Below are 27,723 nucleotides of genomic sequence, written 5' to 3'. Positions count from 1 at the left end.
TCTAGGTCCAGCTTTGCAACAGTTGTCTAATTCCATCACTGTAGGGGAAGGAACTGAAAATATACTGGTTCGGGGGAGCACTGTGGTGAATGTTCATTCCTTCCAATTGAAAAATGCTTTTTTTTCCCACTACATGCGACAGGCATGTGATCCCTAGAGCCTGGAGCCTGAGCGGGCCTTGTTACCAACGTTACATTTGTTTTCCATTTCTTAGCAGTATGATTGTAAGTATGAGTGGGGTAAAAGGTGAAAGAGAAAAACAGGGAAGAGATGACTAAATGTTCAGAGAAGAGTTGAATTCCAGAGAAGCAAAAATAGATTAGTAGAGAAAACTGTCTGGAAGTAGAACTCAGCTTCCTGAATTTCCTTTGGATTAAAGGTCCACCAGTGATAATATTGATGTATAACCCCAAAACATTCCACTTTTAGTCTTTTCCCACCTGATGGTATCGTATTTAGAAGACCTAATGCATTCAAGTCTGCTTTTGTGAGCTGCGTTACCTCAGAGCTTCTGAATCGTGTTTTATTTGTATGTTTTCTTATCCGTGTTTTTTTCCCCTCTGATACCTGTCTAATTGAATAAATGGCATGATTTATTTTTGGTGGAAATGTCTAACACCTTTTCACATCTAAGAATATTGATTTTAATATTAAATGCCACCTTCTGTGTGAACGTTTTATGAAATCTTAATGTCTTACTGTCCTATTTAAATAAGTTTACCTATATTCTCAACTTAAACTTGAGCAATGACAGTCAAATCAGTTCTGTAGGTGTGTCATACTTCACTGCATAAGCAAATCCACCATCGTTTAGAGACATTCTCTCTCTCTCTCGTGGATGGTGACCATTCCAAATGCAGCAATGTCTGTGTAGGTACCATTCCCACTGTATTGTTACAAACCCTGACTTGTTTCTATTGTGTGTAAGGCATTCTATTGTGTCTGTAGACAAGCTTCACTGACCTTAGTTTGATGTAAAGTCCAGCAGATCACTGCTTAGATCCTTGTTTGACTAATGTATTTTCTCATTTTCACTATGTTGAGGGCTGTATCTGTTGTCAGTCTGTTACATTGACTTGTACTTAAACAAAAGAGTCTCAAGATTGGCATTACAATCTCTCTGGTGTTGGTTTTGAACTGAAGATTGGAAGGTGGCAGAGAGGAGGCCAAGAATATGCTTTTCTATACGAGTTTTGTATAGGGTGACTGACTAGCTCAGACAGGTAAGATTGTTCAGAAGACTGAAGATGGTAGAGCATTTATTAACCTCTTTTTAAACCTTTTTAAAGACCTACTGTGGTGACACTTGACATTTCTTTCAGTTTTTGCTCTAAGTATGCATGCAGTAGTAATCATTTGAAATAATTTGAAGATTACTTCCTTCACAAATATCTTGCTTTTTATTGCCATTTTTCTGTCAAAGTAACTTCTATTGTATAACTTAATTTACGCAATCTGTGCTGCATTTTTACTAACTCTGACTTGCTTCAGAGTTCTCACTTTTTGCTTGTTTCTCTCCCTGCGCAAAATTGCACTGCTTTCTTTTTGCAGGTGATTGACAACGTATGTGGTGATCGCTTTCTTCCTCTTGGGTCATGAGAGAATTAGGGCGACAAAAAATGTTACGCAGTGTTCAGTCTAATCTCCAGTTCAGAGACCGACTCAACTAGCTTAATGTAATTTTGGGCAGATGTCTAACTTCACTAGTAAAAGAGATGGCAAAAAAGCAGAGCAGGTTGCTGTCTTTTACAGTGTTTACCTTCAGGAAGTTTCTGTTAAATTATCACTTGAGTCTTCTGCAGTTTGAGTCTAACACTTGTTTGGTCCTTGATGGACTAGGTTACTGCTGCCACCTCTGTAGTGAACTGTAAGGCTTTGAAGAGTGTTGCTGTATTCTTTATCTGTTTCTTCTTAGGTAAATCCAGTCAGATTCATTCATTCCTTTGTCACAGACTGTTTTACTATTGTGGTCATCTGGATTTCTGCTTGGTCCATCTACCCTTTTAGGACATGCTCAGAAATTGATGTAATTTTCCAGTGTTGAGTAGAGGGGGTTATTTTACATGTGCTTTTCCTTCACACTCTTTGGTCAAATTCTGGGTTAAGTTGTAAGCACCGTAGGTATAATCTGCGAGTTTCTTAGTCAGCTTGAAAATATAACTTTCATTAAGAAGAGTAAAAACCTAAAGATATGTGCCCAGGTGGCCAAGAAGGCCGATAGCGTCCTGGCTTGTATCAGAAATAATGTGGCCAGCAGGACCAGGGAGGTGATAGCGCCCCTCTATTCGGCACTGGTGAGGCCGCACCTCGAGTACTGTGTTCAGTTTGGGGCCCCTCACTACAAGAAGGACATCGAGGTGCTGGAGCGTGTCCAGAGAAGGGCAACGAAGCTGGTGAAGGGTCTAGAGCACAAGTCTCACGAGGAGCGGCTGAGGGAGCTGGGGTTGTTTAGCCTGGAGAAGAGGAGGCTGAGGGGAGACCTTATTGCTCTCTACAACTACCTGAAAGGAGGCTGTAGCGAGGTGGGCGTTGGCCTCTTCTCCCTAGTAACGAGAGCAAACAGCCTCAAGCTGTGCCAGGGGAGGTTTAGGTTGGATATTAGGAAAAGTTTCTTCACTGAAAGGGTAGTCAGGCACTGGAACAGGCTGCCCAGGGAAGTGGTTGAGTCCCCATCCGTGGAGGTATTTAAAAGACAGGTAGATGTGGTGCTTGAGGACATGGTTTAGTGGTGGACTTGGCAGTGCTAGGTTAACAGTTGGATTGATGATCTTAAGGGCCTTTTCCAACCTAAACGATTCTATGATTCTGTGATCACTGGCATAAAGAAAAAGCTTCACATACATATTTTATTTGTAATTTTATTACAAAATTACAAACCTCACCAGTGCTGAGTACAGGGGCACTATCACCTCCCTGGTCCTGCTGGCCACACTAGTCCTGATACAAGCCAGGATGCCATTGGCCCTCTTGGCCACCTGAGCACACTGCTGGCTCATGTTCAGGCAGCTGTCAACAAACACCCCCAGGTCCTTTTCCGCCAGGCAGCTCTCCAGCCACTCCTCCCCCAGCCTGTAGTGTTGCATGGGGCGGTTCTGACCCAAGTGCAGGACCCAGCACTTGGCCTTGTTGAATCTCACGCAGTTGGCCCCAGACCATCGATCCAGCCTGTCCAGGTCCCTCTGCAGGGCCTTCCTACCCTCCAGCAGATCGACACTTCCACCCAGTTTGGTGCCATCTGCAAACTTACAGAGGGTGTACTCGATCCCCTCATCCAGATCATCAATGAAGGTATGGAACACGACCGGCCCCAACACTGCGCCCTGGGGAACACCACTTGTGACTGGCCGCCAACTGGATTTGACTCCATTTACCACCACCGCTCTCTGGGCTCGGTCCTCCAGCCAGTTTTTAACCCAGCACAGAGTGCACCCATCCAATCCGTGAGCAGCCAGCTTCTCCAGGAGAATGCTGTGGGAGACAGTGTCAACGGCCTTACTAAAGTCCAAGTAGACAACATCCACAGCCTTCCCCTCATCCACTAAGCGGGTCACCTTGTCATAGGAGGAGACCAGGTTAGTGAAACAGGACTTCCCTTTCATAAACCTGTGCTGGCTGAGCCTGATCCCCTGGTTGTCCTGCACGTGCCATGTAATGGCACTCAAGATGATCTGCTCCATGACCTTTCCCAGCACTGAGGTCAGGCTGACAGGCCTGTACTTCCCCAGATCCTCCTTCTGACTCTTCTTGTAGAGGTTGACCAGGACTGCTGATAAATGATGGAAAGTGGCTTAGCCAGCTCCTCTGCCAGCTCCCTCAGTATCCTCGGGTGGATCCCATCTGGCCCCATGGACTTGTGAGCATTCAGATGGAGGAGCAGGTTGGTGACTGCCACCTCTTTGGCAACCAGGGCTTCATTCTGCATCCTGTCTCCATCTCCCAGCTCAGGGGCCTGAAAACCCTGAGGATGACCAGTCTGACTATTAAAGACTGAGGCAAAGAAGGCATTAAGTATTTCAGCCTTCTCCTCATCCTTCATGTCAATGTTTCCCTCCGCATCCAACAAAGGAGGGAGATTCTCCCTGGCCCTCCTTATGTCGCTGATATATTTGTAAAAAAATTTTTTGTTATCTTTAACTGCAGCGGCCAGTTTAAGTTATAGCTGGGCCTTCGCCTTTCTGATCTTCTCCCTGCATAACCTCACAACAACCTTGTAGTCCTCCTGAGTCACCTGCCCCTTCTTCCAAAGGCGGTAGGCTCTCCTTTTTTTCCTGAGTTCCAGCCAAAGCTCTCTGTTCAGCCAGACCAGTCTTCTCCCCCGCCTGCTCGACTTATGGCATAAGGGGACGGCCTGCTCCTGTGCCTTTGAGACTTCCTTCTTGAATAACATCCAGCCTTCCTGGACTCCTTTGCCCTTCAGGACTGCCTCCCAAGGGACTCTGTTAACCAGACTCCTAAACAATCCGAAGTCTGCCTTTCTAAAGTTCAGGGTAGCGGTTTTGCTGACCCCCTTCCTTACTTCGCCAAGAATTGAAAACTCTATCATGTCATGGTTGCTGAGCCCAAGACAGCCTCCGACCACCACATCACCCACCAGGCCCTCTCTGTTCGATCCTCACATTGCATCTTCTGACCAAACTCTTCTGGCAGTATTCCTATAGTTCAGTGATTCAGTGATTTACAGGTGAAAATTCATGACTCCTCAGAGTTAAAAATGAATTTTAATTTCATATAACTTAACAAGATAGCATAAAGCTGTATTTGCAGTGCATTGCTTCAAGTACAAAAGCAGTGGGCCTTCTATTAGTAATTCATAACAAAAGCTGTACTCCTGGTATATTGTAACGCCATGCTAATATTATACTTCCATGTCATTACGTTCTGCCTTGAAGTTGCTGCTGCCGCTGGTCTTCAGTGCACCATAATTAAACAACTCTCTGACACAGCACCCCCTGTTCTTGGAAATAAAGCTAAATACAGTCCTTGATGCCTAGTGCAGTGTAGTCTGCACTAGGGCATAAGATTACTGTATTCTTTCTTCCATTTGAATTCATAGAAAGGTAAGCAGGTCATTGGTTTATATATTTGTATTATGGAGTAACTTCTTGGGGGCTGCAGTATACATCAAGGAGAGATTATCCACAAGTTTCACTTTCACTTTAACCCTGAGGGAGTGACTTCAAATTCCCTTGAACTGAAACTGGTGGATTTAAACTGGCTTTAGCCTACGGTGTTTAAGACAAAAGCCTGATTCTGGCAATGTGTATTGACCCAGCTGGAGCGATAACAAAATCAAGAATGGATGCCGTATATTTTGAAAAAAGATGTAACAAATAAAGCAAAAAAAATAAAGCCAACCTATGAAAAAAAAATATATGACTGTAGACTAAACCTGCAAAAGTGGCATTACAGCTTACTAGAATGCTGTTTCTAGAAAGATCTTTAGAACATAGACTTATTTGTGTATGATAAATTAGATTAAGAAAATACCTAACTTACAGACTCGGATTTTATTTTTTGTACTTAGTAGGATGTCCCTCATTTTGACGAATGTGGTTGTATAGGCCTTGCTGTGATGAACAGCAGCCAAGGAGCAACTGTTAGGGCACAGTTTGCTTTTTGCTTCAAAAGCTGGAGGATATCTGATTGTTGCTGATCCGAGTGAACAGCCGTTCTCTCTTCCCATGCACGTGCTGTTTAGCAAGCAGATAACTGAACTTAGGCCAGAAGCCAAAGTAACTGTGGAGGCTCTCAGATAAATTGCATACAGCTAAGCAGCCGATATTCTGACCACGTGCCCCAACCCAAACAGATGCACTGAAGTTACGGTGAAGCAAGCCTTCAAGTTAGGCAGGCTTGAAGCAGAACTTGCTTTCGTTTTCCTGCACTGAGCGTGCAAAGGGACCCCAAAGGACTCTGTACCTAAAACGTAGCTGTACGTTACAGCAAGGCAACTCCTTAAAAAGAGGCAGTTTAGAACTGCTGGGGTGAGATGGAGTGAAGAGAGATGTGCTCTTGCTCATGGGAGGAGAGGAAGCGGGTCTCTTCTGCCAGTCCTGCTTTCCAGTCTAGCAGCTTTTGTCCTCTGCTGTGCACAAACCCGGGAACCATGTCCGTGAAGGGCCCCCATGCCCTTTCATGCACTCCCGTGGGCTCTGGCTTCTTGTTCACCGTTTCCTCATTCTCTCTCTGGGCTCTTTCATTCCTTTTGCTTTTTATTGCCTAGAAAACAGCTAAACTTGCTCTCAGTCACTCTTGGGAAGGAGCAGTCGTCGTCTTTGTTCCTGAGGGTTTTTCCAGCCCAGAAGGTATAGGGGTGAGCTAGTCGGCAAGTTTTTTTCCTGCTGTCTGGATACAAACAAGTGTGTATCCTCTGTTGTAGGTGAATTGGTATCTAACTTAATTGACCTCTGAAATCGTTACTGTGCTTCACAGAAAACAACAACGTAATTTCTTGTTTCCTTTGTCTAATTTTGACGGGATGTCTGTATTTGTAATTGAACATGTGAAAATGCAAATAAGTAGAATAGGTCCAAATGTTTGCTGAAAGAACAACAATAGAATTGCTGACACTAATAGAATTTAACGATCCACTGATTGATGATACATAAATGAGCAAGAAAAAAGGGAAACCCTAATCCTTCCTGCATATTCCCCCAAGCTTGCATTACGGTTTGGGAACTAATCCATCAATGCATGTTACCTATGCAAAAAAGGTGAAAACTGCTGTTCAGCTGATTATAATGGGACTGTCTTAAAAAGTATCACCTTGATTGTGCTGGCTGCGTTGTACTTGAGTCTTTCAAATTGCAAATCTCAGTGATTATGTGCCTAGCTGTGCTTTTAACACTTTCTGGTTTGCTTGAACGTAATTTATAGCTCTTGTATTATGCCTTCACTCACAAATTTTGCAAGCGGTTGTACTGGTTATCATCACAAAAGACATTTGCTGTCTTTCTAGACGAAAGCAGAATACTGACTGTTCATTACAAGTAAAACATGGATTTTTTTTTTATTATTATTTTAATTTACCTGGACTTCTTAGAAATTAGTTATGGTGGGGAGTTCCCCCACTTGTGAAATGCTGCAAAATACAAAAAGAAGTATGTCAAGTCAGTTCCATCTGAACTATTTGGGCGAGAGTCTTAACATCTTATACTTTGAAATATTTGTAGTTAAAGTTTTGTAGGTATCTCCAGTAACTAGTTTAGCTTAAGAATGCTATTAGTCATGTCAGTCTTCTAGTTCATGTAGGGTGGCTCCAGAGAACTATCACTGTTCCAGTTAGGTCCTCAAGCAAAGTATTTTGCTGGATCTCTTTTATTTGCTTTCTGACTGTTTGTGGGTTTTTTAAATTTTATTTTCAAAATATTGTGCTGGATAAAAACCTGTTTTAAAAGTGAAAGTCCAAGATAATCTCAGCTGCAGCTTTTCCAAATGGGAATGTGGTGATGAGCACCGCACTTTCCTTCCAGGTGGCTAGTGAACATCTTGTAGGCTAGTCCTAGGAGGGATGATGACCTTTGCTGGTCTTTCAAGGTGCTGCTGAAATGTTTAAGTACTTAGGTTTGAGGAGCTTGTGACATGAAACATCAGCTAGCTGTTGCCATTCTGCTCTGTCCCTTAGTTTTCATTCCTTACCCTCCATTACGTGTGCGGCACACGCGTTTTAAAAGCTCACTTCAGTAGAAAAGTCATACTGATAAAAGCTGGTATTTGGGGGTCTTATTTCCAGCTAATATGAAGTCTTTTGTATTTGATGATTTTTATTTAGAGGATGAGAGATTTTTATTTATAGGAGAGAGGATGAGATGGTGTGAAATGAGGAAGAATGTCAGATAAAAGGGGTTGAGCTCTAGGAAGGTAAAAGTATAATATGTGTCTTGGGAGTGAGAGGAAAGTGAAGGTGGGTACTGAAAGAAATTATTTTTAAATTTTTAACTTCCACAAGTGATGTTTTTAATCTTCTAGCACTGGGAAGTCTAAATTTGATCTGCTGCAATGGACATCTGTTTTTTCTTTCCTTCTAACAGGTCGTGACAATGCATGTGAGAAGACTTCATACATGTTTCTGCGGAAGGAACTTCCTGTGCGACTAGCAAACACCATGAGAGAAGTCAATTTGTTGCCTGATAACTTACTTAACAGGCCTTCAGTTGGGCTAGTACAGAGTTGGTAAGTTTAAAAAAAAAAAGTGGACTGAAAAATTAATGTAAAACTAACACTCTGTTGCATTACTTGCAACTCAGCTTGAATTGTCTTGAACTGAAGTCTGTTTTCTGCCTTGAATCATGTATAATGCATATTTCTTGTCAAATGGAGTTTCATTTTCTTCTGTCTAATGTTAAGTGAATACTCTAGTATGGATCTTAGAGATAAGAATTTGTAAGTTAGTCTTTTAAGTTAGTAAAAGCATACTGTTGTCTCCCAGATGATTAGAATCAGTCAATAACTTCCAAGAGCAAGGTTTTAAATATTCCTTACTGTATTGCACTCACGACTTCTTGAAATAGCTGTTCTTTCTCCTTATTCTTCCTTTGTCAAACATACTGAAAGAAAATTTAAACCTTGTCTGTTCTTCTCATTGCTAAATCTTTAAAACCTGGTATTCAGTGGAAGTTATGGAATGGGACAAAAATCTGGTGTCATCCAGTAAGTAACATTCTCCATTGTAATAACTAGTGTACATACAAAGCGATTCAAAGTCCTGTCATCTCTTCCACAGTAATTAATTTCTATCCTACTTGTGTGTTCAGTGAGGTTTGGAGACTACTGCCTTCTATGTATTAAACTCTCAAAAAATTGTTGTTCGTGGGGTATTTATTGTCTCTCCACCTGCAAATACTTGATCCGAAGAATTTATATAAAAATATCTTTGCAGTATACAACAAACTTCCCTTTGCGAATAACAGCTTGTCTCACTGTAACAGCAGCTAATGTTGTAGGCTTCTGTTAAGTTCAGTCATAGCCCTTGAGCCAAGAAATTCCACATTGACTGTATATTGACTGCTGGGTTTGGTCTCTCATTTATCCAGCTTTAGACTTAGAAAATATTAATTAGGATATATGATACTGTGTACTTTGGTTTAAATATGTTTCTATGAAAGTTAATACTAGCTGTCTTGATGGCCACTTCAAACAGTGATTAAGTGCTTTGAATACATGTAAAGGCTGTGGAGCCACGGAATAACAATCACATTGTGGTTAAGTGGCAGCTTGCAAGGTTTGAAGGCGCGTATCATCTGGCTGATGTTACCGGAAGCTGTTATGCCAAATGGGAAAGAGTGGATAATATGCAGGCCTTTTAGGCTTTTCTAATCTAGATGACTTGTGAAGCTGTCTTTAGTGAAATGTGGACAGATAAGTAAATGAAGAAAAGGGAATAATTTTTCTGTTGTGACTCTACAGCATAATTCTTCTAGTCCAAATGTATGTTCTGTGGCATATGCTTTTGCCCTGCTAATACAGAGTCAAGCAATGTTCGGATCACTTCTGGCAAAGGAAGTGAATGGGTGTTTAGAGTGGATGCCCCTTCAGAATTTTTGCTTAGAGGTTTGAGGACTCATGAGATTACTTTTATGGCTGCGATATAACTGATTTAAAAAAAAAAAATCAGTCTTGAGTGTGTTAGAATATATAATGACTGTAAGATACTTGTCCAAATCTTATATTTTATATGATAATGTGATTTGCACTATCACAGCTGTAGACTGATAGTTTTCTGTTAAATGGGCCAAAATATCAGACTTCAGCATGATGAAGAAGTTCAAGTGGACATCCAACCCAGAGATGGAAGTTTGAAATCAAAATGTTTGTCATAGTGTTCTTCTAATTTTGATCCTCAGTTAACTAACAGTTCTTGTGGAAAGGAATATCTTCACTGAGATTATGCAAGAATATTTTTGTGATCTTACGTCAGAAGTAACAAAAGTAATGGTAGTGTTTTGTTTCCCTGATTATAGATGTGGACTTCAAAGAGCTTATTTTTTATTTTTCTGTTTAGAGGTTTTTAATTGCCTTTTTAAACATTTACCTGTAGATCATAAGTCCTAGTGATATACTGGTGATGAGCCTTGGGCATAATTTACTGGATCAGTTAGCTTCTAAAAATACCAAAACAAAACAGTTTTATTAACTTCAGTGTGAATGACCTTGAGTATTATGCAACTATGCTGATAGCAGGTTTTGAAACATTTATAGTTTCTTACCCTAAAGTTTAGACATATCTAGAGAGAGATTCCTGAATTTTATGCAGTAGAATAAATATAAATTTAGCTGTTCAGCTGTTTTGTGAACTTGTAAAATGAAGAAACCTCTTCTTGATGCACTTGTTTGATACTTCAAGAAAGAATTTTTTTCAGATCTGATTTCATGATCCTTTATTTTTACTATGCCATAGGTTGAGGAAGCTTGACAATTTATTAATATGCAAACAAAACATCTGATGTACATTTGCCACAAATGAGCAAAGACATAATGCATTATTCACTTTAATCTGTTTATTTGATAATTTTCAGTAATTTATGTAGTCACCAGCATATTTATGATTTATTTACGCTACCATTTTGCACTAGAAGCCTATGTTTTTATGTGCTTTTGGTGAGACTCCAAATTAGCTGGAGCTTTAAAATTTGATTTCCCAGTCTATTCCTTAATGTCAGCATGCCAAAAAATACAAAAAGCTCCTAATCTTTAAAGTAGGCTTTATTAAACTTTTAAATTGGAGTACGGTGGCTCTGTAAATAGATGGAACTTAGCTTTGGTGGAGTAAGAAAACAAATTAACCCTGCTTACTGTACAGCATGGATCCTTTCCTGTCAATCCTCTGTCCAGCCAGGCAGTGACATTCTGGATTGCATGAATTTTCTACTCCCTTATAGGTCCCTTGGGAAGCAACCTCATCTTGTCACTTCTGAGAATATGCTCCCTGCTGCAGGCAAGCCCTGTTCTCATCTCAGTTCCCTAATCCATCTTCATGGTCACGCTGTGGGCACTTTGCTTCCTGTACCACGCTCCTTGACTGCACTGCGCTGCCTAACAGATTTTACCACTGATTGCTTGATTGCTCTCAGGAAGGGTATTTTTTTTTTTCTCTTTCCTTTCTGGGTTCCTTAGCCTGATGTGTGCAGCAATGAGGATAGGCAAGACAGCTGTCCCTTCTTTGTGCTACTCAGCTACGCTTTTCTGAATAAAGCTGGCATTACCCACAGAGTGAACTATGAACAAAAAAAACAATGGTTTTGCATTTCAGTCTGGACAAAGGTAAAACACTAGCTCTGTCCCAGTTCGAGTTTATAACTTAGTTTATGTGTATGTTTTGCATGGTGTAGCAAGGGAAGGAATAAAGTGAATCAAAATAGTAACACAGTTAATATGCTCTGGCTGTGAACTGTAGTGATTCCAGATAACAGACAGATCAACATCCCTTGTGCTAGGGATCAACAACTTATTTTCTGTTTTTCAAAATTAACGGGCAACTTACAAGTTCCAAAGAAGTGGCCCTTTTTCAAGCCAGCTTTCAGAGGGCACTCCTTAGCTAAAGTGCGCTGCAGGTAGGATGTTGAACATGTGGCAGAATTGCATAATAAAGGATATCATCGCTAATGTGATGTGATGAGGGAAAATAGTTACAATAAAACCTTATAATGGATAAGGTCAGAGCTTGTAAAATACCTAAAGTGAGTGTGAGGTTTGCATAATATGCTATTCAGTCATATCTAAAATTTACATTTTAATTAACCCTGACCAAATTTCTCTACGGTTCTTTAGTACTTTTCCCTGGAAAAGGCTGTAAATTTCCATTTATCTCCTTGGAAAGACCCGTTAGAGAAATCAGTACAGTGTGGGGATTAATAATTGTTTTTCCTCTGTTTTTTACATTCAGACTATGCTAACAAGATTGTGTTACCATAGAGATACGTTTTACCTTTTCAGTGCTTTGGTGTTAGAGACATTCTGAAGGAAAATCTTAGTAAAATACACATAGGGAAAAAGCAAAGGTATCTTGCATGAGTTTAAAAAAAAAAAAAAAAAAGGAAATCTGCAGTTGACATTATGGGCATTTATAGTGATTTCATGTATGAAATGTGCCATTCTAGAATTATCGCATTTGGCAGACTGACAAGAATTCAATCTACCTGGCAGTGATTAACAAAAGAACAAGGCTAAAGGGTGCTTGAAACCAAAGAGCTTGCCCAATGAATTGTAGTGTGTTGTGATAAAAAATTAAACACTGGAAAGACAAGAGATTTGAAGGGCAAGGGCTTTGATTTCTGCTTTTGATGACTTACCAAAGATAGCAAAATATAACTGACGTTCTCTTTTTTCATCTATGCTGGTTTGGTTTTTTTGTAGATTTGTGTCCTGTGTAGTTGTATTCATTTACTAATAATATAGCAAGTCATCCATTATTCTGGTACTTTTCTCCTTTATTCTAGCTGGCTGGTAATTGTGTGTGAAGTGTGTTTAAAACATCACAAGGTCTTGCTTTTCAGTGCTTGGTAAATTCTGTAGTTACCACCTTCATTTATCCATATCTGCACCCACAGTTCAAATCAAAAGAAAATTCAAGGAAATAGATGAGTTGTATGAAAGGGGAATGACCTTTTTTACACACACTAGCTATTACAGGAGTGAACTAAATTGCTGACTGCTCACCATCAGGCAGATTGTAATGGTGGTGGTGGTGAAGACAGTGTTGTGAATTATTTATTACAGCTAACTAGAGTTATAAATTTCCTTCTAAACAAGTTCTTATTTAATTTCTTTAATTTTGAGCTGTTTGGGAGGGAGTGTGGGGGAGTAAATTTTGTGTAAAAACTAGAAATCACAACTGGATGAAAGAGAAAGGCGTACAGCATTTGCAGCTCTCAGTTTTTATTTAGAGACTTGGGATAATATACAGGCTATTACAACATCCCTGGTTGGGTAATGTACACTGGTGGGCATTGGACAGTGGGTTAGATTTGTTTGATGTGAGGCTACTTTTTTCTAGCTTCTTTTAGTCAAGGATTTGGAAGAAATAGTAAAAGTGATGGAAGAGATTTGAGTCACTTCGATTTAAAGTTAATAACCTTTTCTCTGAGCTGGTCCCTCTAACTTGCTGGATACAGTGCTTGTGCTAGTGAACTTGACTTCTAAAGCAATATCAATTTACTTTAGAATCAGGAGGAGACATCTAAATATTTTTGATAACTCTAAAGAAAAAGCGTTGCCTGTTTCCATAGTTTCTCCATTACTACAAAGATTAAAGAGAAATTATTTTAGCACATTTATAAATTTCCTTAGAGCATTTAGTTTGTGTAATTTTCCTTTGTTTCAGGAACTCTCAGTTCCTCCTTGGTGCTATGTTGAGCTTGCAGCGTAATGGCCTCAGAAGCTGTTCCGCCTGCTGGTTGTGCTGAAGACTGGTGACGATGTTTGGCAGCTTTTTTCTGGTTGAGACCTGTTTTAGTCTTTTTCTGACTGAGACAGTTTTCTGCACAATTGCTTCCTGCACTAGATTAAACACTTGGCTGGCCCCTGCCTGATACTCTAGTAAAAGTGCTGATCCTTCAACACAGGAATAGTGATGTTTAATTATTCTGGGGGCTGTATGTAGCCTTAGGACCAGTGTCCCAATGGTGGAGAGCACAAATCTCAATACAGCGTACCAGTAATGGCAGGCAACCAATCAAATCCACACAGCACAAAAATCAGGTATCAGCTCCCTTCAGTACCAGAAATACTCATTGCTGGTTTATCCTCAGCATCAGCACAGGATTGCCGATGTTTGAGATTTGTGGTAGGAGGTCCATAGTAAAAAGCACCTGCTGTGTTGCTTCTCAAGCGTGGTGGTTGTCCTGGATCTTCAGAAACAGGACTTCCATAATATTATATGATGACAGATGGGGGTGAGCAGCTTCCTAATAATCTCCTCTGACTTATTTTGCCATGAGAGAAGCTGTCCCTTCTTTCATGACACAGATCTATTGAAGCATCTTTCATATGGGAAGAAGCTGAGAGAGCTGAGTATCTCCTTAGAGATATTCAGCAAGCCGTCTGCACTGTTCAATCTGAAAAAGAGAAGGCTTGGGTGGGCAGGGGGGTGGTGGGTATTATCAGCGTGTATAAATACCTAATGGGAGAGAATGAAGATGAGGGAGCCAAACTTTTTTCAGTAGTGCTCAGTGACAGGACAAGAGGCAATGAATACAAATTACAGCACATGAAATTCCATCTGAACATAAGAAGAAACTTTTTTACAGTGAGGGTGATCAAACACCACAAGAAGGTTGCCCAGAGAGGCTGTGGAACCTCCATCTGTGGAGATATTCAAAACCTAACTGGACATGGTCCTGGGCAGCCTGCTCTTGCTGACCCTGCTTGAGCAAGGAGGTTGGACTCGATGATTTCAAGAGATCTCTTCCAACCTAAATGGTTCTGTGATTCTGAATTCCCTTGGAAAGCTGGCTTGCAGCCCTGGGTGTTCTGGGAGGCAGAAAGGGCTATTGTTGCTTTTATGAAAATGGGTGTACAAGAGTGGACTGGGGGTGTGGGGAAAAACAAAGAGAGGGCAAGGAAAAAAAAGGCCTCCACAAAAGAGGGAGGATGACAACAGAAATTAAAGCAGGAAGGGAAAGGATTTCAAACCAGGAGGAAGGTTTGAAAGGTTGGGAGATGGGAGCATAAAGAGTAGGGGGTGGTTGTTTGCAAACTTGCTGACACCTACAGCATTTGGTCTTTTATGTAATATGAGAAACACTTTACAGTGTGGAGCGTACTTGGGACAGTCTAGAGTCTGCCTCCTGGCATATGTTGTGCCTGTGCTGGAGAAATCATAGCGTTTTGGCCCACTCATTGGTTCAGGTCATGATGGCTGCCTTAAGTTTCACACGTTTGATGCGCATCTACAGCAGCTTCCAGTTTAGTTTCTTCTGAGAAGAACTTGACCTTCTGAGAAGTGCCAAAACCACTTTGCAAATATAAGCAGTGTGGATTAAGTGAAGATTATTGGGGGATTCATTTCAAAACCATACCACAGGCTTAGATTTAGAAATAAAAATGCTAATGTAGATACAGTCATTGGGTGGCAAGAAATCAACCTGTATTTGAGGAATGGAATAACACTCCTTCATAGAAATCACGCAGGTATTTTTTAGGTAGATTGCTTTTCTGGGTTAGAATCAAATATTTTGCCTGATTTCCTTTTACCGCACAAATAAATTTAAGACAGCAAATATTTATTTAATTATTGTTGTGGTTTAACTCCAGTCAGCAACTAAGCACCGTGCAGCTGTGGGTGGGGGAGAGAATTGAGGGGGAAAAAAAAAAGTAAAACCCACAGGTTGAGATAAAGACAGTTTAATTGGACAGCAGAGGAAGAAAAATAATAATAATGGTAAAAGAATATATGAAACAAGTGATGCACAATGAAGTTGCTCACCACCCACTGAGCAGTGCCCAGCCCATCCCTGAGCAGTGATCACTGCCCCTGGGCCAACTCCCCCAGTTTATATACTGAGCATGACATCCTATGGTATGGCATAGCCCTGTGGCCAGTCTGGGTCAGCTGTCCTGGCTGTGCCCTCTCCCAGCTTCTTGTGCACCTGGCAGGGCATGGGAAGCTGAAAAGTCCTTGACTAGTATAAGCACTACTTAGCAACAACTAAAACATCAGTGTGTTATCGACATTATTCTCATCCTAAATCCAAACACACAGTGCTATACCAGCTCCTAGGAAAATTAACTCTATCCCAGCCCAAACCAGGACAATTACAAAGGAAGATCTTAGCTTTCTTCTTGTATTACAACCCACAGCATGAGAGAACTGTTCCAATCTGACAATGCCGGTGGTCTTAAGTCAAGTCACATGGCTTTTTTCATTCCTAAATGTATTTGCAAGAAAAGGACGCTACAGGAATGATACCCTTTTCTCTATTCACAGAAGAAGTCCAGAAAGTCAGTTTCCTCTTTGAGACAATTGTGGATTGAATGACTTAGATGTGTTCTCATCACCCATCAGGGAAAAGGTGGAGGAGGTAGCAAAGACTCTTTGTGGAGCGTCATGTATTCAGCAGAGGCAGAGCAAAACTGAGCACAGGAATGGGTCTTAAGTATTGTTCCTGCATGACATTGCCTGGTTTGGCAAGAAGTCAAAAGCTCATCTTATTGCCTCCATAGAGCCAAACTGATGATGCCCTGAATTGCCTCAGTGCCTTGTCCACCACTTTCCCATCTTTCATTTTGAAGTTCCTTTGCCAATTGCTTATTACTGTGTTTTGCTCACTGTAATAATGGTACCTTTTTTCCCATCCTGTACCCATCATTAGCTTGATTGACCTTGATTCATATGAGGCAGATGATGTTGAAGAACACGTACCACTTTGAAACAAAGGAGTGAGGGTGATCGTAATTTGTTACGTGAAGCAGCTGAATTCACAGAGTAAAGCAGATCTTTCCAGTGAGAATTAATAAAAGGGGAGTACTTGCAAGGACACATTCTCCAAGGAGATCAGTTCTCATTCACTCTTCCAGAAACTCAGTCCCTCCTCCAGCTGACGGTCCTGATGATTCTTCCCCTGCCTCTCTATCCTCCACATCACGTATCCCGTCCCTGCGTAGTTAGAACTGCTGCAATATCTTTCTAACTGCTACATGTTGCACTGCGCAGGAACTCATCTTCAGTGGACAGTGGGCTGTGGCTCCTGAAGTTACTGCCTGTTCCCTGAAGTGACCCTAGGCAATTTCTTGAATTCCTGGGAGTGTGGTGTGATGGTTGTTCTAAACTGGTACTTATCCCTTAGCAGTGTAAAAGAACATGTTTTAAAATAAGCAGTACTAGAGACATCAGCTACTTCCCAAACTTGTCACTGACAAACATTTGGGGGATTTCTGTAGTCATTTGTGACGTTCGCAGGAGGGCAAAAACTCACGGAGGGACAGGAGCTAGCGTTACTGTGCTGACCACGTTGAAAATGTCAATCTCCCTGGAGAAATGTCGCAGTGACCTGCGATGGCTGCAACTGAACTGGGGAGTGGAGCAGCAGCACGTGGTTCTGGAGGGAGTCACGCAGGCAGCAGTGCTGTCTTGAGCTTTGCTGTAGCTTGAAGGTGTAGGGTGAAGTTTCATAGCCTGCTTAAGCTGATCTTAACATAGAACTGCTACCAAAAGAGGTTTTGTTGTAATGTGAAGTTGTCCAAGCTTCAGCGACTGGGGTCAGTCTCATAGGCACTGAGCTTATGCATAGGCCATTCTGTTGAGCTGATCTAATGGGTTGCTGCTACTGAAAGGGGAAAGGCTTGGTCACTTGTTTTGCTTTTTCCTTATGTAGGCTTTATGGTTATCTTTTCTCTCTTGTGCTAGCTTTAGCCAGTTAGACCTTTCTTGTTTGTTTTCATGTGTGAGGATGATTAAAACAAAACAACCAAACCTATCTGGCTGGCTGTTTTGCCATTGCAGGGAGTTACAGCTGTTGACACACACATCTGATTCGCGCTGGTGTTATCATAGTGTAAGTGGCAGTGCTTAACCAGGAGCGAAGGAAGGGCAAAGGGAGAGGAATGACAGCTCCTTCTGGTAACGTTGAAACCCTGTCTTTTATGTGTGATTGATACCTTGTGTGATTTACTTCAGGATACAGGTCCCAGCTCTGTAATCTTTAAAGCTACATCTCTACTGCTAAATGCACGTGCTTCAGGGGGTGATGTCTGGTCCTCAGGCCCAGTGGTCTGAGGTGGTGGCATTTATACTGGTGTTGGGCTAGTTTCCTAGAGAGCAGGCTGGCCATGTTCGTGTTGAGTGGTACTTTGCCTTAAATCTTCTTTGGGTCCTGTGTGGTACCTGGGTGGCTCTGAGCCTTGGTTAATACCTCACGCGTGCTGAATGTCTGAACTAGAGAGCGCTGTGTTGTGTAAGAGCCGTGCTTTTATGAAACTGAGGGTTGTGTCACACGGCCTGAGGTGCAATGTGAGGAGATGTGGGAGTGTGTGAAGGGGTGTACACTTCTGGAGTACGGTGGTAGGACCAGCTTGGTGCAGTCTTGTTAGCACAGCTTTTGGGGAGTGTTCCCTGGAGCTTTAGTTTGGAATGAAGGTTGGATCGTTCTCTGAAGAATGTGGGAGCAAACTAACATCTCTACAAAGTGGATGACCAGGAAACCAAGATCCTGAAATTACAGACCTACTTAAACCAAGTTACCTGAAATTACAGACCTACCTGAAGAGAGGGTTTGCTCCTGTTAACTTCAGCTTGATTTATATAGCATTTTCCTGAATCGTGGACTGTAGGGTGATAAATAATACTTTTTAACTCAATATAATATATTGTAGTTGCTTTCTTTCCCTCTGTTGCAGTGTCCCACTTCATTTTAGCCTTTGCAGAGAACTGTGTACTATGCTTCTGTTGTTTCAGATGAGGTTGTAGTCTTAAGATTAAAAAAAATTAAAAAGTAATTTAGGTTTAAGTATTTTAACTTGTTTATAATTTTTGCTTATTTCAGGTACATGCAGAGTTTCCTTGAGCTTTTAGAATATGAAAATAAAAGTCCTGAGGATCCTCATGTTCTGGATGAGTGAGTAATTTGTTTTCTTGTGACAGTTCATTTTAAAATAATCTGTCTCAAAAAACAAGTGTTTTTATTTGTAAGGTAGAATTTGTGCAGCAAAGGCCAAAATTGTAATCTGGAGCAGAATATAGGAATCTAAGTGCTTTTGAATGATGTATTTTGCATGTATACAGTCTGATAGTTCAAGAAATGGCATGAAATGCTTCCTCCAAGACTGTATTGAGAAGACAGCATGCATGGGAAAATATACTTGCATATCAAATACTTATGACTAAAATGTCATTTTAGTATACACTGAGCTTAGTACGCTGTTGTATATAATGTATATTAACACGTTAATACTTCTATTTTTTTCAGTTTGACAACATTGAGTGTGTCAGTCATTGCTTTATCTAAAAGCTTTTTATATGGACTTCAATTATTGGTGATCACCCACCTCACTGAATAATATTACTGATGTTTTGAGAAGAAAGGAAGGCTTAGCCAATTTTCTTTATCAACAAAATCATATTAAAATTGTAATTAGAATTTTTCCTTGAAATTTTTATGCTGAAAACAAAAAAACTAACATGGAAGTGAGAACAACAGGTATAACATATGCATCAGAGACTTGCAGAGACTTGAAAACAAAAAACCAAAGCACGCTGCCCCCCGCCCCTCCCTAACACTAAGGTCTATGGTTACCCTGTACCATATAGCAGTCAGCTTTGTTTCAGGAGATTACTTCTTGCAGGTTTTTTGTCCCATTGATTAGTTTTCTTAGGGTAGCTTGTCTTTTAAACTTGAATTTTTTTTTTTAAGCTCTGGAAATCTTGCGTGACCAAGCAGTGCTTTATAGGAAGTGTTTCATAAAACATCTTGCAGTCCAACAAATGCTCTGTTTGTGCAAGATGTGGCCAGTGCTGTTCAAAAATGGTGTTTTATCTTCAGTTAGTTTCAGATACATTCACTGCTATGTTATGTTAGGTTAAGTAAGGGTTTTATTAGGTAATGTATTTTAGATTTCATGCTCTTTTGGTTGTGGGAATGTTATCTGAGATCTTGACACTTTATTTTTTAAGTATCTAGCAAAACATGCAGGAGAAACTCAAGTGCATGAATACCAAATTCCTTGTGCGACAGAACTGTAGAAGGAGCTGTAAGGATTGTAGACTGGGTGAATTGTAATGCTATTCAACAAGGGAAAAGTAGCTATTTTCTCAGTGTGAGTCCTGAGCTGGAGTACTGTCTTCAGTTCTGGGTACTACCAATTAGGAAATTAAAACACACATGGACAGTATTGATGTGAAAGGAACAAGAATTAGAGACTTTGATAGTTCCACCTCTGAATAATGTTGAAGGCATTTGTTTAGACTGGCAAAAAAGAAATTGAAGTGTAAGACACTGGAAGTCTGAGTGTGCAAAAAAAAAAAAAAAGTCACTGTAATAAAGGATGATTGGTTGTTCTAAGTGAAGAAGTGGAGAATTAAAAAAATGTTTCATTTTTATTAAAGTTGAGATTGTATACAGGGCAAAAAGTACAAATTCTAATATTACTGAGAACAAACTGAAAAAGACCATTTCAGAAAGCTGTAGAGCATCCCATTTTAAAAGCTTTTAAGAATAGATTAGAAAGCTTTCTGTGATGTTCATGCTTACTCTGTAGCGGATAAATAAAATGAACTTTTTGACTACCTCTAGCTGTTACATTTTGTGATTCTGTATTTACAGCCTGTTTGCTGATGGGACAAGAATTTCCGTTTGTGACTAGTTTAGCAGTAAGTTTTCCGACTGGTTGACTTAGAACAACATTTTGAATGGGATTAAGTTACCAAAACTTAGGTGTCTGTTGCCTTTTGAGATGGCATGAGCTATCCTAGACATCTGAGTGAGCCTGTCAAGTGTAACACAGGTGCTATTAAGCCTATAATGTCCTGGATGTGCAGGTGGAGGCAAGGTGGTTACGTAGCTTCTGGTACCATCTTAGATGTTCTGTATTTACATAACTAAATTTCAGCTTTTTATGGACTTCAGAGGTTCAAGGTAGACCACAACATATCTATTTTTACAAAAGGTTGATGAACAGTTTTCTTGGAGATCTGTTTTTAGAGTCTGTTCATAATTATCAAATGAATTATCTGATTCTGACATATGGATAATACGCATTCTTGGTATTGTTTCATGGCAATTGGAGATACTGTTTGAGATGCTCTATATTAGTATGATATATCAAATATTTGATGATGAACCAAGTATTTACTCATTCAATATAGCTGTTAGTTAAAATCTTTGAAATCTTACAATTATTGTATTATATGTAATTAAGTACATATAATAAGGATGCTGGGAATTTTTTGCTACCTACTGAGGTGATGTCCAGCTAGGGATTTTGACAGTAACAGTTGTCTTTTATACTGAATTTGGCCTGTGAAAAGAGATGAAAGACATGTTATCTGATTAAAAAGCAAATTTATTCTTCTTGACAGTATTGGATAGGCTACCTAAGATTAGAAAGTCAGATTTACTTTCCTGCTCTTTGCATGTCATCTATTCCTAACTTTCTGAAGGCTATGCCATTTAACTGGATAGTAAGCTGTAATTAGCTATTATTTTAATATTCTTTGCAAACTACGTCTTCCAAAAATACTCTTAACTACATCCATATTTATCTTGTAATAACCCACAGATAAATCTAACAAATTTCTCAACTCCTGTACCAGTATTCCATGTTGCTGCTGTCTAGCCTACGTTTATGCCTTATGGTCAGAGGAGAAATATGATTAATGAACTACTTTTCAGTGGAAAAAACCCACATATCTGAGTTAATTTGTGTTTACATGACACTTTTCTGTTCTTTTGCAATTGCATGTATCATTTAATACAGAATTTGAGCCATTATCTGGGACTTTGTGGGTAGTGTCTTTAGGGATGCATGAATAGGAATAGTACTTTTCTTCAACCAGATTGGTTTGCTTAGAGAAGAACATGTGGAAGTTCACTCTATAAGGTAAGCCCAGTCCTTTGAACCAGAGCCTTTCTTGTCCTAGCAGTATCTACGGTGTGTCTCTTGCGTATAGTAGCGTATTAAGAGGGGCTGGAGCATGCTTCATCTCTTGGTTCCTCTCAGCTGTCCTGTTCCTGCATTGAGCATGCTGTGGAAGCATGCATATTAGTATTGCATATTATATACTTCATATTACAGAAGACTCAGTCTTGCATCCTTTGGTCATCATAGTGCCCATCCTTGTTAGCGCCCTGTGTGGTCTCCGATGGCTTACACATTTTATGATGGCCCCCATCTCTTCTTCCTTTAGCTTAATGAGTATCACAAAATGTGAGACTTGCCTGGATGGAAATACTTCTGCCCCAATGCCACCCCAGCAGCTTTTGTTTGGAGCTGAATGTGATATCCACCTCGAGCACTCAAAAAACATGAAGACTGACCGAGCAGTTGATTTTCTGAAATTGAATGTTTTTAAGAGTGGCCCAGCTTATCTCTGCTCTCAGTGTATGAATTTGAGGACAGATGTACGCTCATGAGTGTTACCTTTTTATGAACGTTGGACAAAATCCTTTAAACGGATTTTTTGTCTCAGCATTCCTGGGATAAAGAGGTTGAGAGGTGCTTCACCTTCTTTATTACATTCTGTTGGTTAGCAGACCTTATGAAGACTTAGTACAATGTTGCCGCATTACTGTCAGTGGCAGTAGTATGGGCATACGCCAAAAGGTCGGGTTACTTCTGCATTTTTGATAACACAAATATCTTTCCTCAAGCTGCAGGGCGGTCAGGTGGAAGTCTTTCCACAGTTCTGTCAAACGGTGTGATTGCAGGAGTGTTAAGATAAGGTGTCCACGCTTGGTAGAGTGTGTAAGCTGGCAGAAGTGTTGGAAATTTCCCATGGTGTCAATATGCATCCAGATAAACACACCAAAGCAGAAGTTGTTTTCCAAAAATTGAAGGGTTTATAAAACGTGCTGTTCATATTTACTTTCAAAGAACACATACTCCACCCTCTATACTTGTGAGTTTCTTTGCTGATTTCCCTCTTTGTGGCACTCCCGTGGGAGGGTGTGTGGGGGAGCGTCCTGGAACCGAGAGCAACCAAAGTAGTAAGCTGTCAGTATGTCTAGAGATAACACACACACACAAGAAATTTAGTAAACAAGAAGTAACTTTCCTTTCTGCAACACTAAGATTAAAAGAGTGATTCTGTTAGCAATTTGAAATAAGTAAATATTGGAGTAGATTTGATTAAGAAGGTGCCATTTTGTTACTTTCAAGCAATGTGCAATGTTACTTCAGTTAGTTTTGCACTTTGAAAGTAGCTACACCTTCTAGTAGAGAAATCTTTCAGAGTGTGAACTTGTACCTCTCTTTCTGGTGATTCTCAGCTACCAGCTAGCACTTCTTTAAAAAAGAAGCAGCCAATAAAAAAAATTGCATGTCTATTGCATTTAAAAGGATTTTCTTTTTTCAGTCTACTCATCACTTTCTTGTCTTCAGTCTTTCAGATAATACTATCCATAAAAGACATAGCAAAAATTCCCTTTGTCTTTATATTGACTTTCTTATGACCTCTTTTCTTGCGCTGTAATGATAGGTCAAAACAGAATAATATGTACAGTCATTAGGGAGTTAAATAATAATTTGTGTTGTGACATTCATGAATTGTCTTTGCAGAAGTCTATAGGCTTAATTTATTTAACAGCAGTGGCAACGCCTTAAATATTCTTTCGTTAATACAGAAGCCACTGAAGCTCACATGACTAAAATAGCTTCATATTAATAATTTCTCATCTGTCAAACCAACTGCATTATTTATTCATTGTGGTTTTGAAAAGACGATACACCGCATTTTGAAAAAAACAGTCATTGCTAAATAAAATTTTTAGGGCTATTGTGGAGTATTTCCTGCCCCCACCCCCAGCTAATCCCATGAGCATTTTAAAAATTCCTTGATATGGTCTCCCACAGTTTGAGTACAGTAAAAGCTTTGTGTCTTTCAGGGGTGGTGGGGTGGTAAGGAATGAGTGGTAAGGTTAAGGATATATGTGTTTTGATTTCTGCCCTGCTGTTTTGAAACGTGCCTATATACTTCATGTGTTTGGTCCTTCAAAAGCATCTCCTTGACGGAGACACTTGAGTGAACTCAGTTACCTTTGAAGATGGAACGGGAGGTTTGTCATATCACTGCAGTAACGAAGAATTCCTTTATTGTGTGTATTTGCGCACTAAGCTTCAGCTATGATTTGCTGGTCTGTAACAGATAAACCTCCTTAGCCCTTTTTTTGCCCTTCAGCACGCTCTGTGCATTTGAGCACTTGGGTAGTGGGATGTCAGCAAGCAGTTCGCCCTCGTGGACCATGTGGGCATCATGTTGTATTTATTGTGGGTAGTGGAGGTATTTAAAAACAAATAGCAAAGCTGGCAGCAAACAGCAGTTAATAGAGCGCATTGTCAGTTGTCTTTCAGATGTGATTGTAAGTGCTGCTTCTCAGCTCTGTTTTTAGCTAGTGTCTTGTTGCTCTGAAACAGAGAAGCAGCGTGAGTACAGCCAGGCACTAGTCTTGTCTGGAAAACTAACATCAGATCTCAGTAGTTACAGGTCACACGGAATCAAGACTTAATAAACATAAAAGAGTCTACAAACCTTTTAAGCATTAAAATATTTTAAGCTGTCCAGTCAGCAAGATCGGTAAGTAAGAGAACAGTCGTTCTGTACTGTGACAGTGTTTAGATTTGGGAATTAGGCGGTTAAAACTTCCCCTTTTCTATGCGACAAAGTAGTGTTGAAAGACTACTGAACTGTTTGTTAACATACAGGCAAAAACTGGTGGTTAGACTGAGGATGATGAAAAAACTATTAAAAATGAATCCTACATTCCTTGGGAGCTGGCAGTGTAGATTGGGAGAAATAATTTTAAAAGCGTAGCACTTGTTAAGAATGGTATGGTGTACTATCAAATGATTGTCTTGGCTAAGTGGTTATGAAGAGGAAGGAAGCATCTGCTTGAAATGTGGTGACTAATTGGTAGTCTTTTTTACTTCTGGCGGTCTTAATGTTCTTTCCCCTGCTCATTGCAGGAGGATTGGACTAGATGACCTTTAAAGGTCCCTTCCAGCCCAAACTACTCTATGATTCCTTCGTTAGCTGGTGTATATTCTACTTTTGATAAATATAATTAATACATTTCTTTTCAGTGTTCATTATAAATCTACTGCGAATGTTTTGCTGTTGATGGTTTTTTTTTTAAAAAGGATCTGTAGAATTGCAGATACAGGCATAGCTGAATGAGTCTCCCAGCTGTGTTTCCTTTTGAAAGCTGCATTTCACTGTGTGCGCTTTTTTTTAAACAAGATCATGTAATCATTGTGGTGTTAATACTCATTTAATATTAGAGAATGTAGCAGAGCTGAGTAGTACTGATTTTCCACGTCTAGGCTTTAGAAAGCTATTAATATTTCAAGCATATATGAGTTTGCATGTGGGGGGAAAAAGGATCTTGGAAGATCATAGGTGTTGAGCTGCCTTGGCCGAAGAAACAAAACTCCTCCAAGGTGTTTCAAAGTGCGTGCTTGTTAACAGGTGTTTGTTAAAAGCAATGGAAGTGATACTCTGACACTTCCCGAGCTGCCACGAAGAGCCCGTCAGAGCACCGTTGTATGCACTCTGCCATCCAGCGGTGTACAAGGAAACTGAACAGAAGTCCCACTGATAATAATTACCTATCCTGATATCCGAACTTACCAGAACAGATGGCAGGTAAAGGAAAGAAAGGAAGAAAGTATGAAGTGTAAAACTTCTCAGGAAATTATGAAGGGCAGTCAGGCCTGAGCTTCCTTTCCAGTCTCCCAGCTACTGTTGGCTGCAGAGAATGAAAGTTACCACGGTGCGAATGATTGCAATAAAAATATCTTTTGTTCTCCATTAATGGCGAAGAGAGATTTAATTTAAAGGAGTGCTTTGGGGAGGAATAACTTAATTTGAGGCCCTAAATATTTCACAGATCTCATGAGTGAGAGGTTGACCAAATATTTCTCTTTAAATGGGTTTGTTTAGCTACTGCTATATTTTTATCTTCTCCCTCTGATAATTTTTTGTTGACTGGGAGGGATAGTAAACAGATTAAACAGTTATGCTGTGGGGAGTTGAAAACAAAAATGAGAGACTCAATTTAATTATACTTTTAACAATCTGTTTCTGATTTTGTTTCTTCTAGCTTTTTAGATGTTTTAATTAAAGTCAGGAACAGACACAATGATGTGGTTCCAACCATGGCGCAAGGGGTGATTGAATACAAGGAAAAATATGGCTTTGATCCATTTGTTAGCAGTAACATCCAGTATTTTCTAGATAGATTCTACACCAACCGCATCTCTTTCCGTATGCTTATTAACCAACACAGTAAGTAATTGCTTTTTTTCATCTTTGAGAACTCATTAGTTATTGCTCGTAAACCTGAAGCCATAGCTTTGTTTTGTTTTGTTTTTCATACTCATGACTAATTCTTAATATTCTGTGCTAATTATGGTAAAAAAAATACTGACAACTGGTTAATTTGGTACTTCACAGTTATCAGAAATTAATCCAAAACACCAGTACGCTTTCTTCTAGAATTGTCAGGCTTTGTCAGCGTGGCTGCCACTTTTTAATCTCGTTGGCAGAGACAGCTTGCATAGTGATACATGAAGTATTTTTAGATAGTAGTAGAGTAGCTGTATCTTTCTGCTCAGAAATCTCTCAGCATAGTTTGTAGAGCTGACATTTATTTCATAATGAAATGCAAGGATGCCATAAATTTTAAATAGGCTATGCACTATATGTATTTTTATTGTTGTTTTTTCAGCAACTTATCTAGACTTTCTTGCCTTCTAAAGAGGTTGAGTATTTCTAACAAGTTTTAAATTATATCCCTTGTCTCCCTCTACTTCCTATTCACTATTTATGAACAAATGCTAGAATTAGTCATCCTTTGTCATTCGGTTCTGTTTCATTTGTTGTTACTATTAAACTTACTTTTTTATATTCGTATTTCAGAGTGAAAAGACTTACTTGCACAGCTCCTATTAACCAGTATGTGCAACCATGCAGAAAGTGATCTGTATAAATTTAAGGACAATCTTGTGATCTCTTTTAGTGTATCTTGTACCTTTTTAGCTCTAGAGCTTAATTCTCTGCCCAGTATTCTGCTTTCATGAGCTCTTAGAAATTGTAGTACACTACAGATAACGTGGATGCTAGAGTACTGTAGTGTAAGGTATTTTACTACAAGCTGTGTGTCTTTCCAATAACTTTCTCTGTGACTAGCAAATACCTTGCTGTGTGTGTACAAATAACTTCCACGTGCCAAAGCATCCAAAATGAGATAAATGTGCAGCTTATTCTTTACTTGTACCTAGGCAGATGAATGACAAACATAAAACCGAGTTAAGTTAAAAGACTCTTATAGAAGAGTTCTAGCAATAAGTAAAAACATTGTCCTAATAGAGTTATTGGGCCAAGTGTTAGCATAATTTGCACTAGTTCTAAAATATTAAACTTATTTCATTAACTGAAATGGCTTTTCCTATGGACACTCTTACTTAACTCATTGAAATCTAAAACCACTTATAGATGCTTAAAGTTTAATTAACCTTGTACAATTTCTCTATGCTAAGGAATGTTAGTGATCCATCCATGATAGCAAATATTAATCTTGAAGCACTGATGAAAAAGACAGTTGGAAAGCAGAATGCAGGAACAGGTTTTTATGTAGTTTGCATTTGTTTCATACGTTATTGACAGATTGTTTCTTATAGAGCAGTTCTGCAAGGTGCAGTGTGCCAGTGTATTAGCTCACCATGACCAGAATAGGAAAAGCTTTCAGATGTTGTCTTTTGCTCACCTCATACTGCATCTGTTTCACATCAGAGCTGACTAACTTCCTAAAATAGCAGAAAAGCACTTCTGCAAAAAAGAGTAAAATCTTTCTACTTCTTTGAGAGCTAAACTCTTGGGGAAGGATCTGGTGAGTGCCAGACCCTTGTGCAAAGGAGGGAGTGGGGAGCATACTGCTGAGAGTCAGGGAGAAAGTTGAGTGAGTGAGACCTCTGTGCCAGCTGTGAAATTGCAGCTTAGGTGAGTGTAAAAGGCTTTTAATGCTGTCTTACAGTTCCTCAGTCCTTTTTACTATAACATTTTCATTGTGAGTGCTGCTG

The 27,723-nt window shown here is 39.8% G+C and overlaps 1 protein-coding gene across 2 annotated transcripts in view; it reads left to right on the top strand.

Annotated features, from left to right (window-relative positions):
- The window catches only part of PDK3 (pyruvate dehydrogenase kinase 3), a 61,884-nt gene that overhangs the window by 14,528 nt on the left and 19,633 nt on the right, over window positions 1-27,723 (top strand). For both annotated transcript variants that reach the window (XM_087759307.1, XM_087759306.1), the window contains exons 2-4: window positions 8,031-8,172; window positions 18,477-18,548; window positions 25,746-25,930. In XM_087759307.1, coding sequence (XP_087615433.1) covers window positions 8,031-8,172; window positions 18,477-18,548; window positions 25,746-25,930 — 399 coding nt within the window. The remainder of the gene's footprint in view (window positions 1-8,030; window positions 8,173-18,476; window positions 18,549-25,745; window positions 25,931-27,723) is intronic.

The sequence above is a fragment of the Nipponia nippon genome, unplaced genomic scaffold, assembly GCF_047370975.1.
Source record: "Nipponia nippon isolate SJK-2023a ecotype South Korea unplaced genomic scaffold, ASM4737097v1 scaffold_2, whole genome shotgun sequence".
Taxonomy (NCBI): domain Eukaryota; kingdom Metazoa; phylum Chordata; class Aves; order Pelecaniformes; family Threskiornithidae; genus Nipponia; species Nipponia nippon.
The sequence above is the reverse complement of the archived record's forward strand: the minus strand, read 5'-3'. Positions and strand labels throughout refer to the sequence as shown.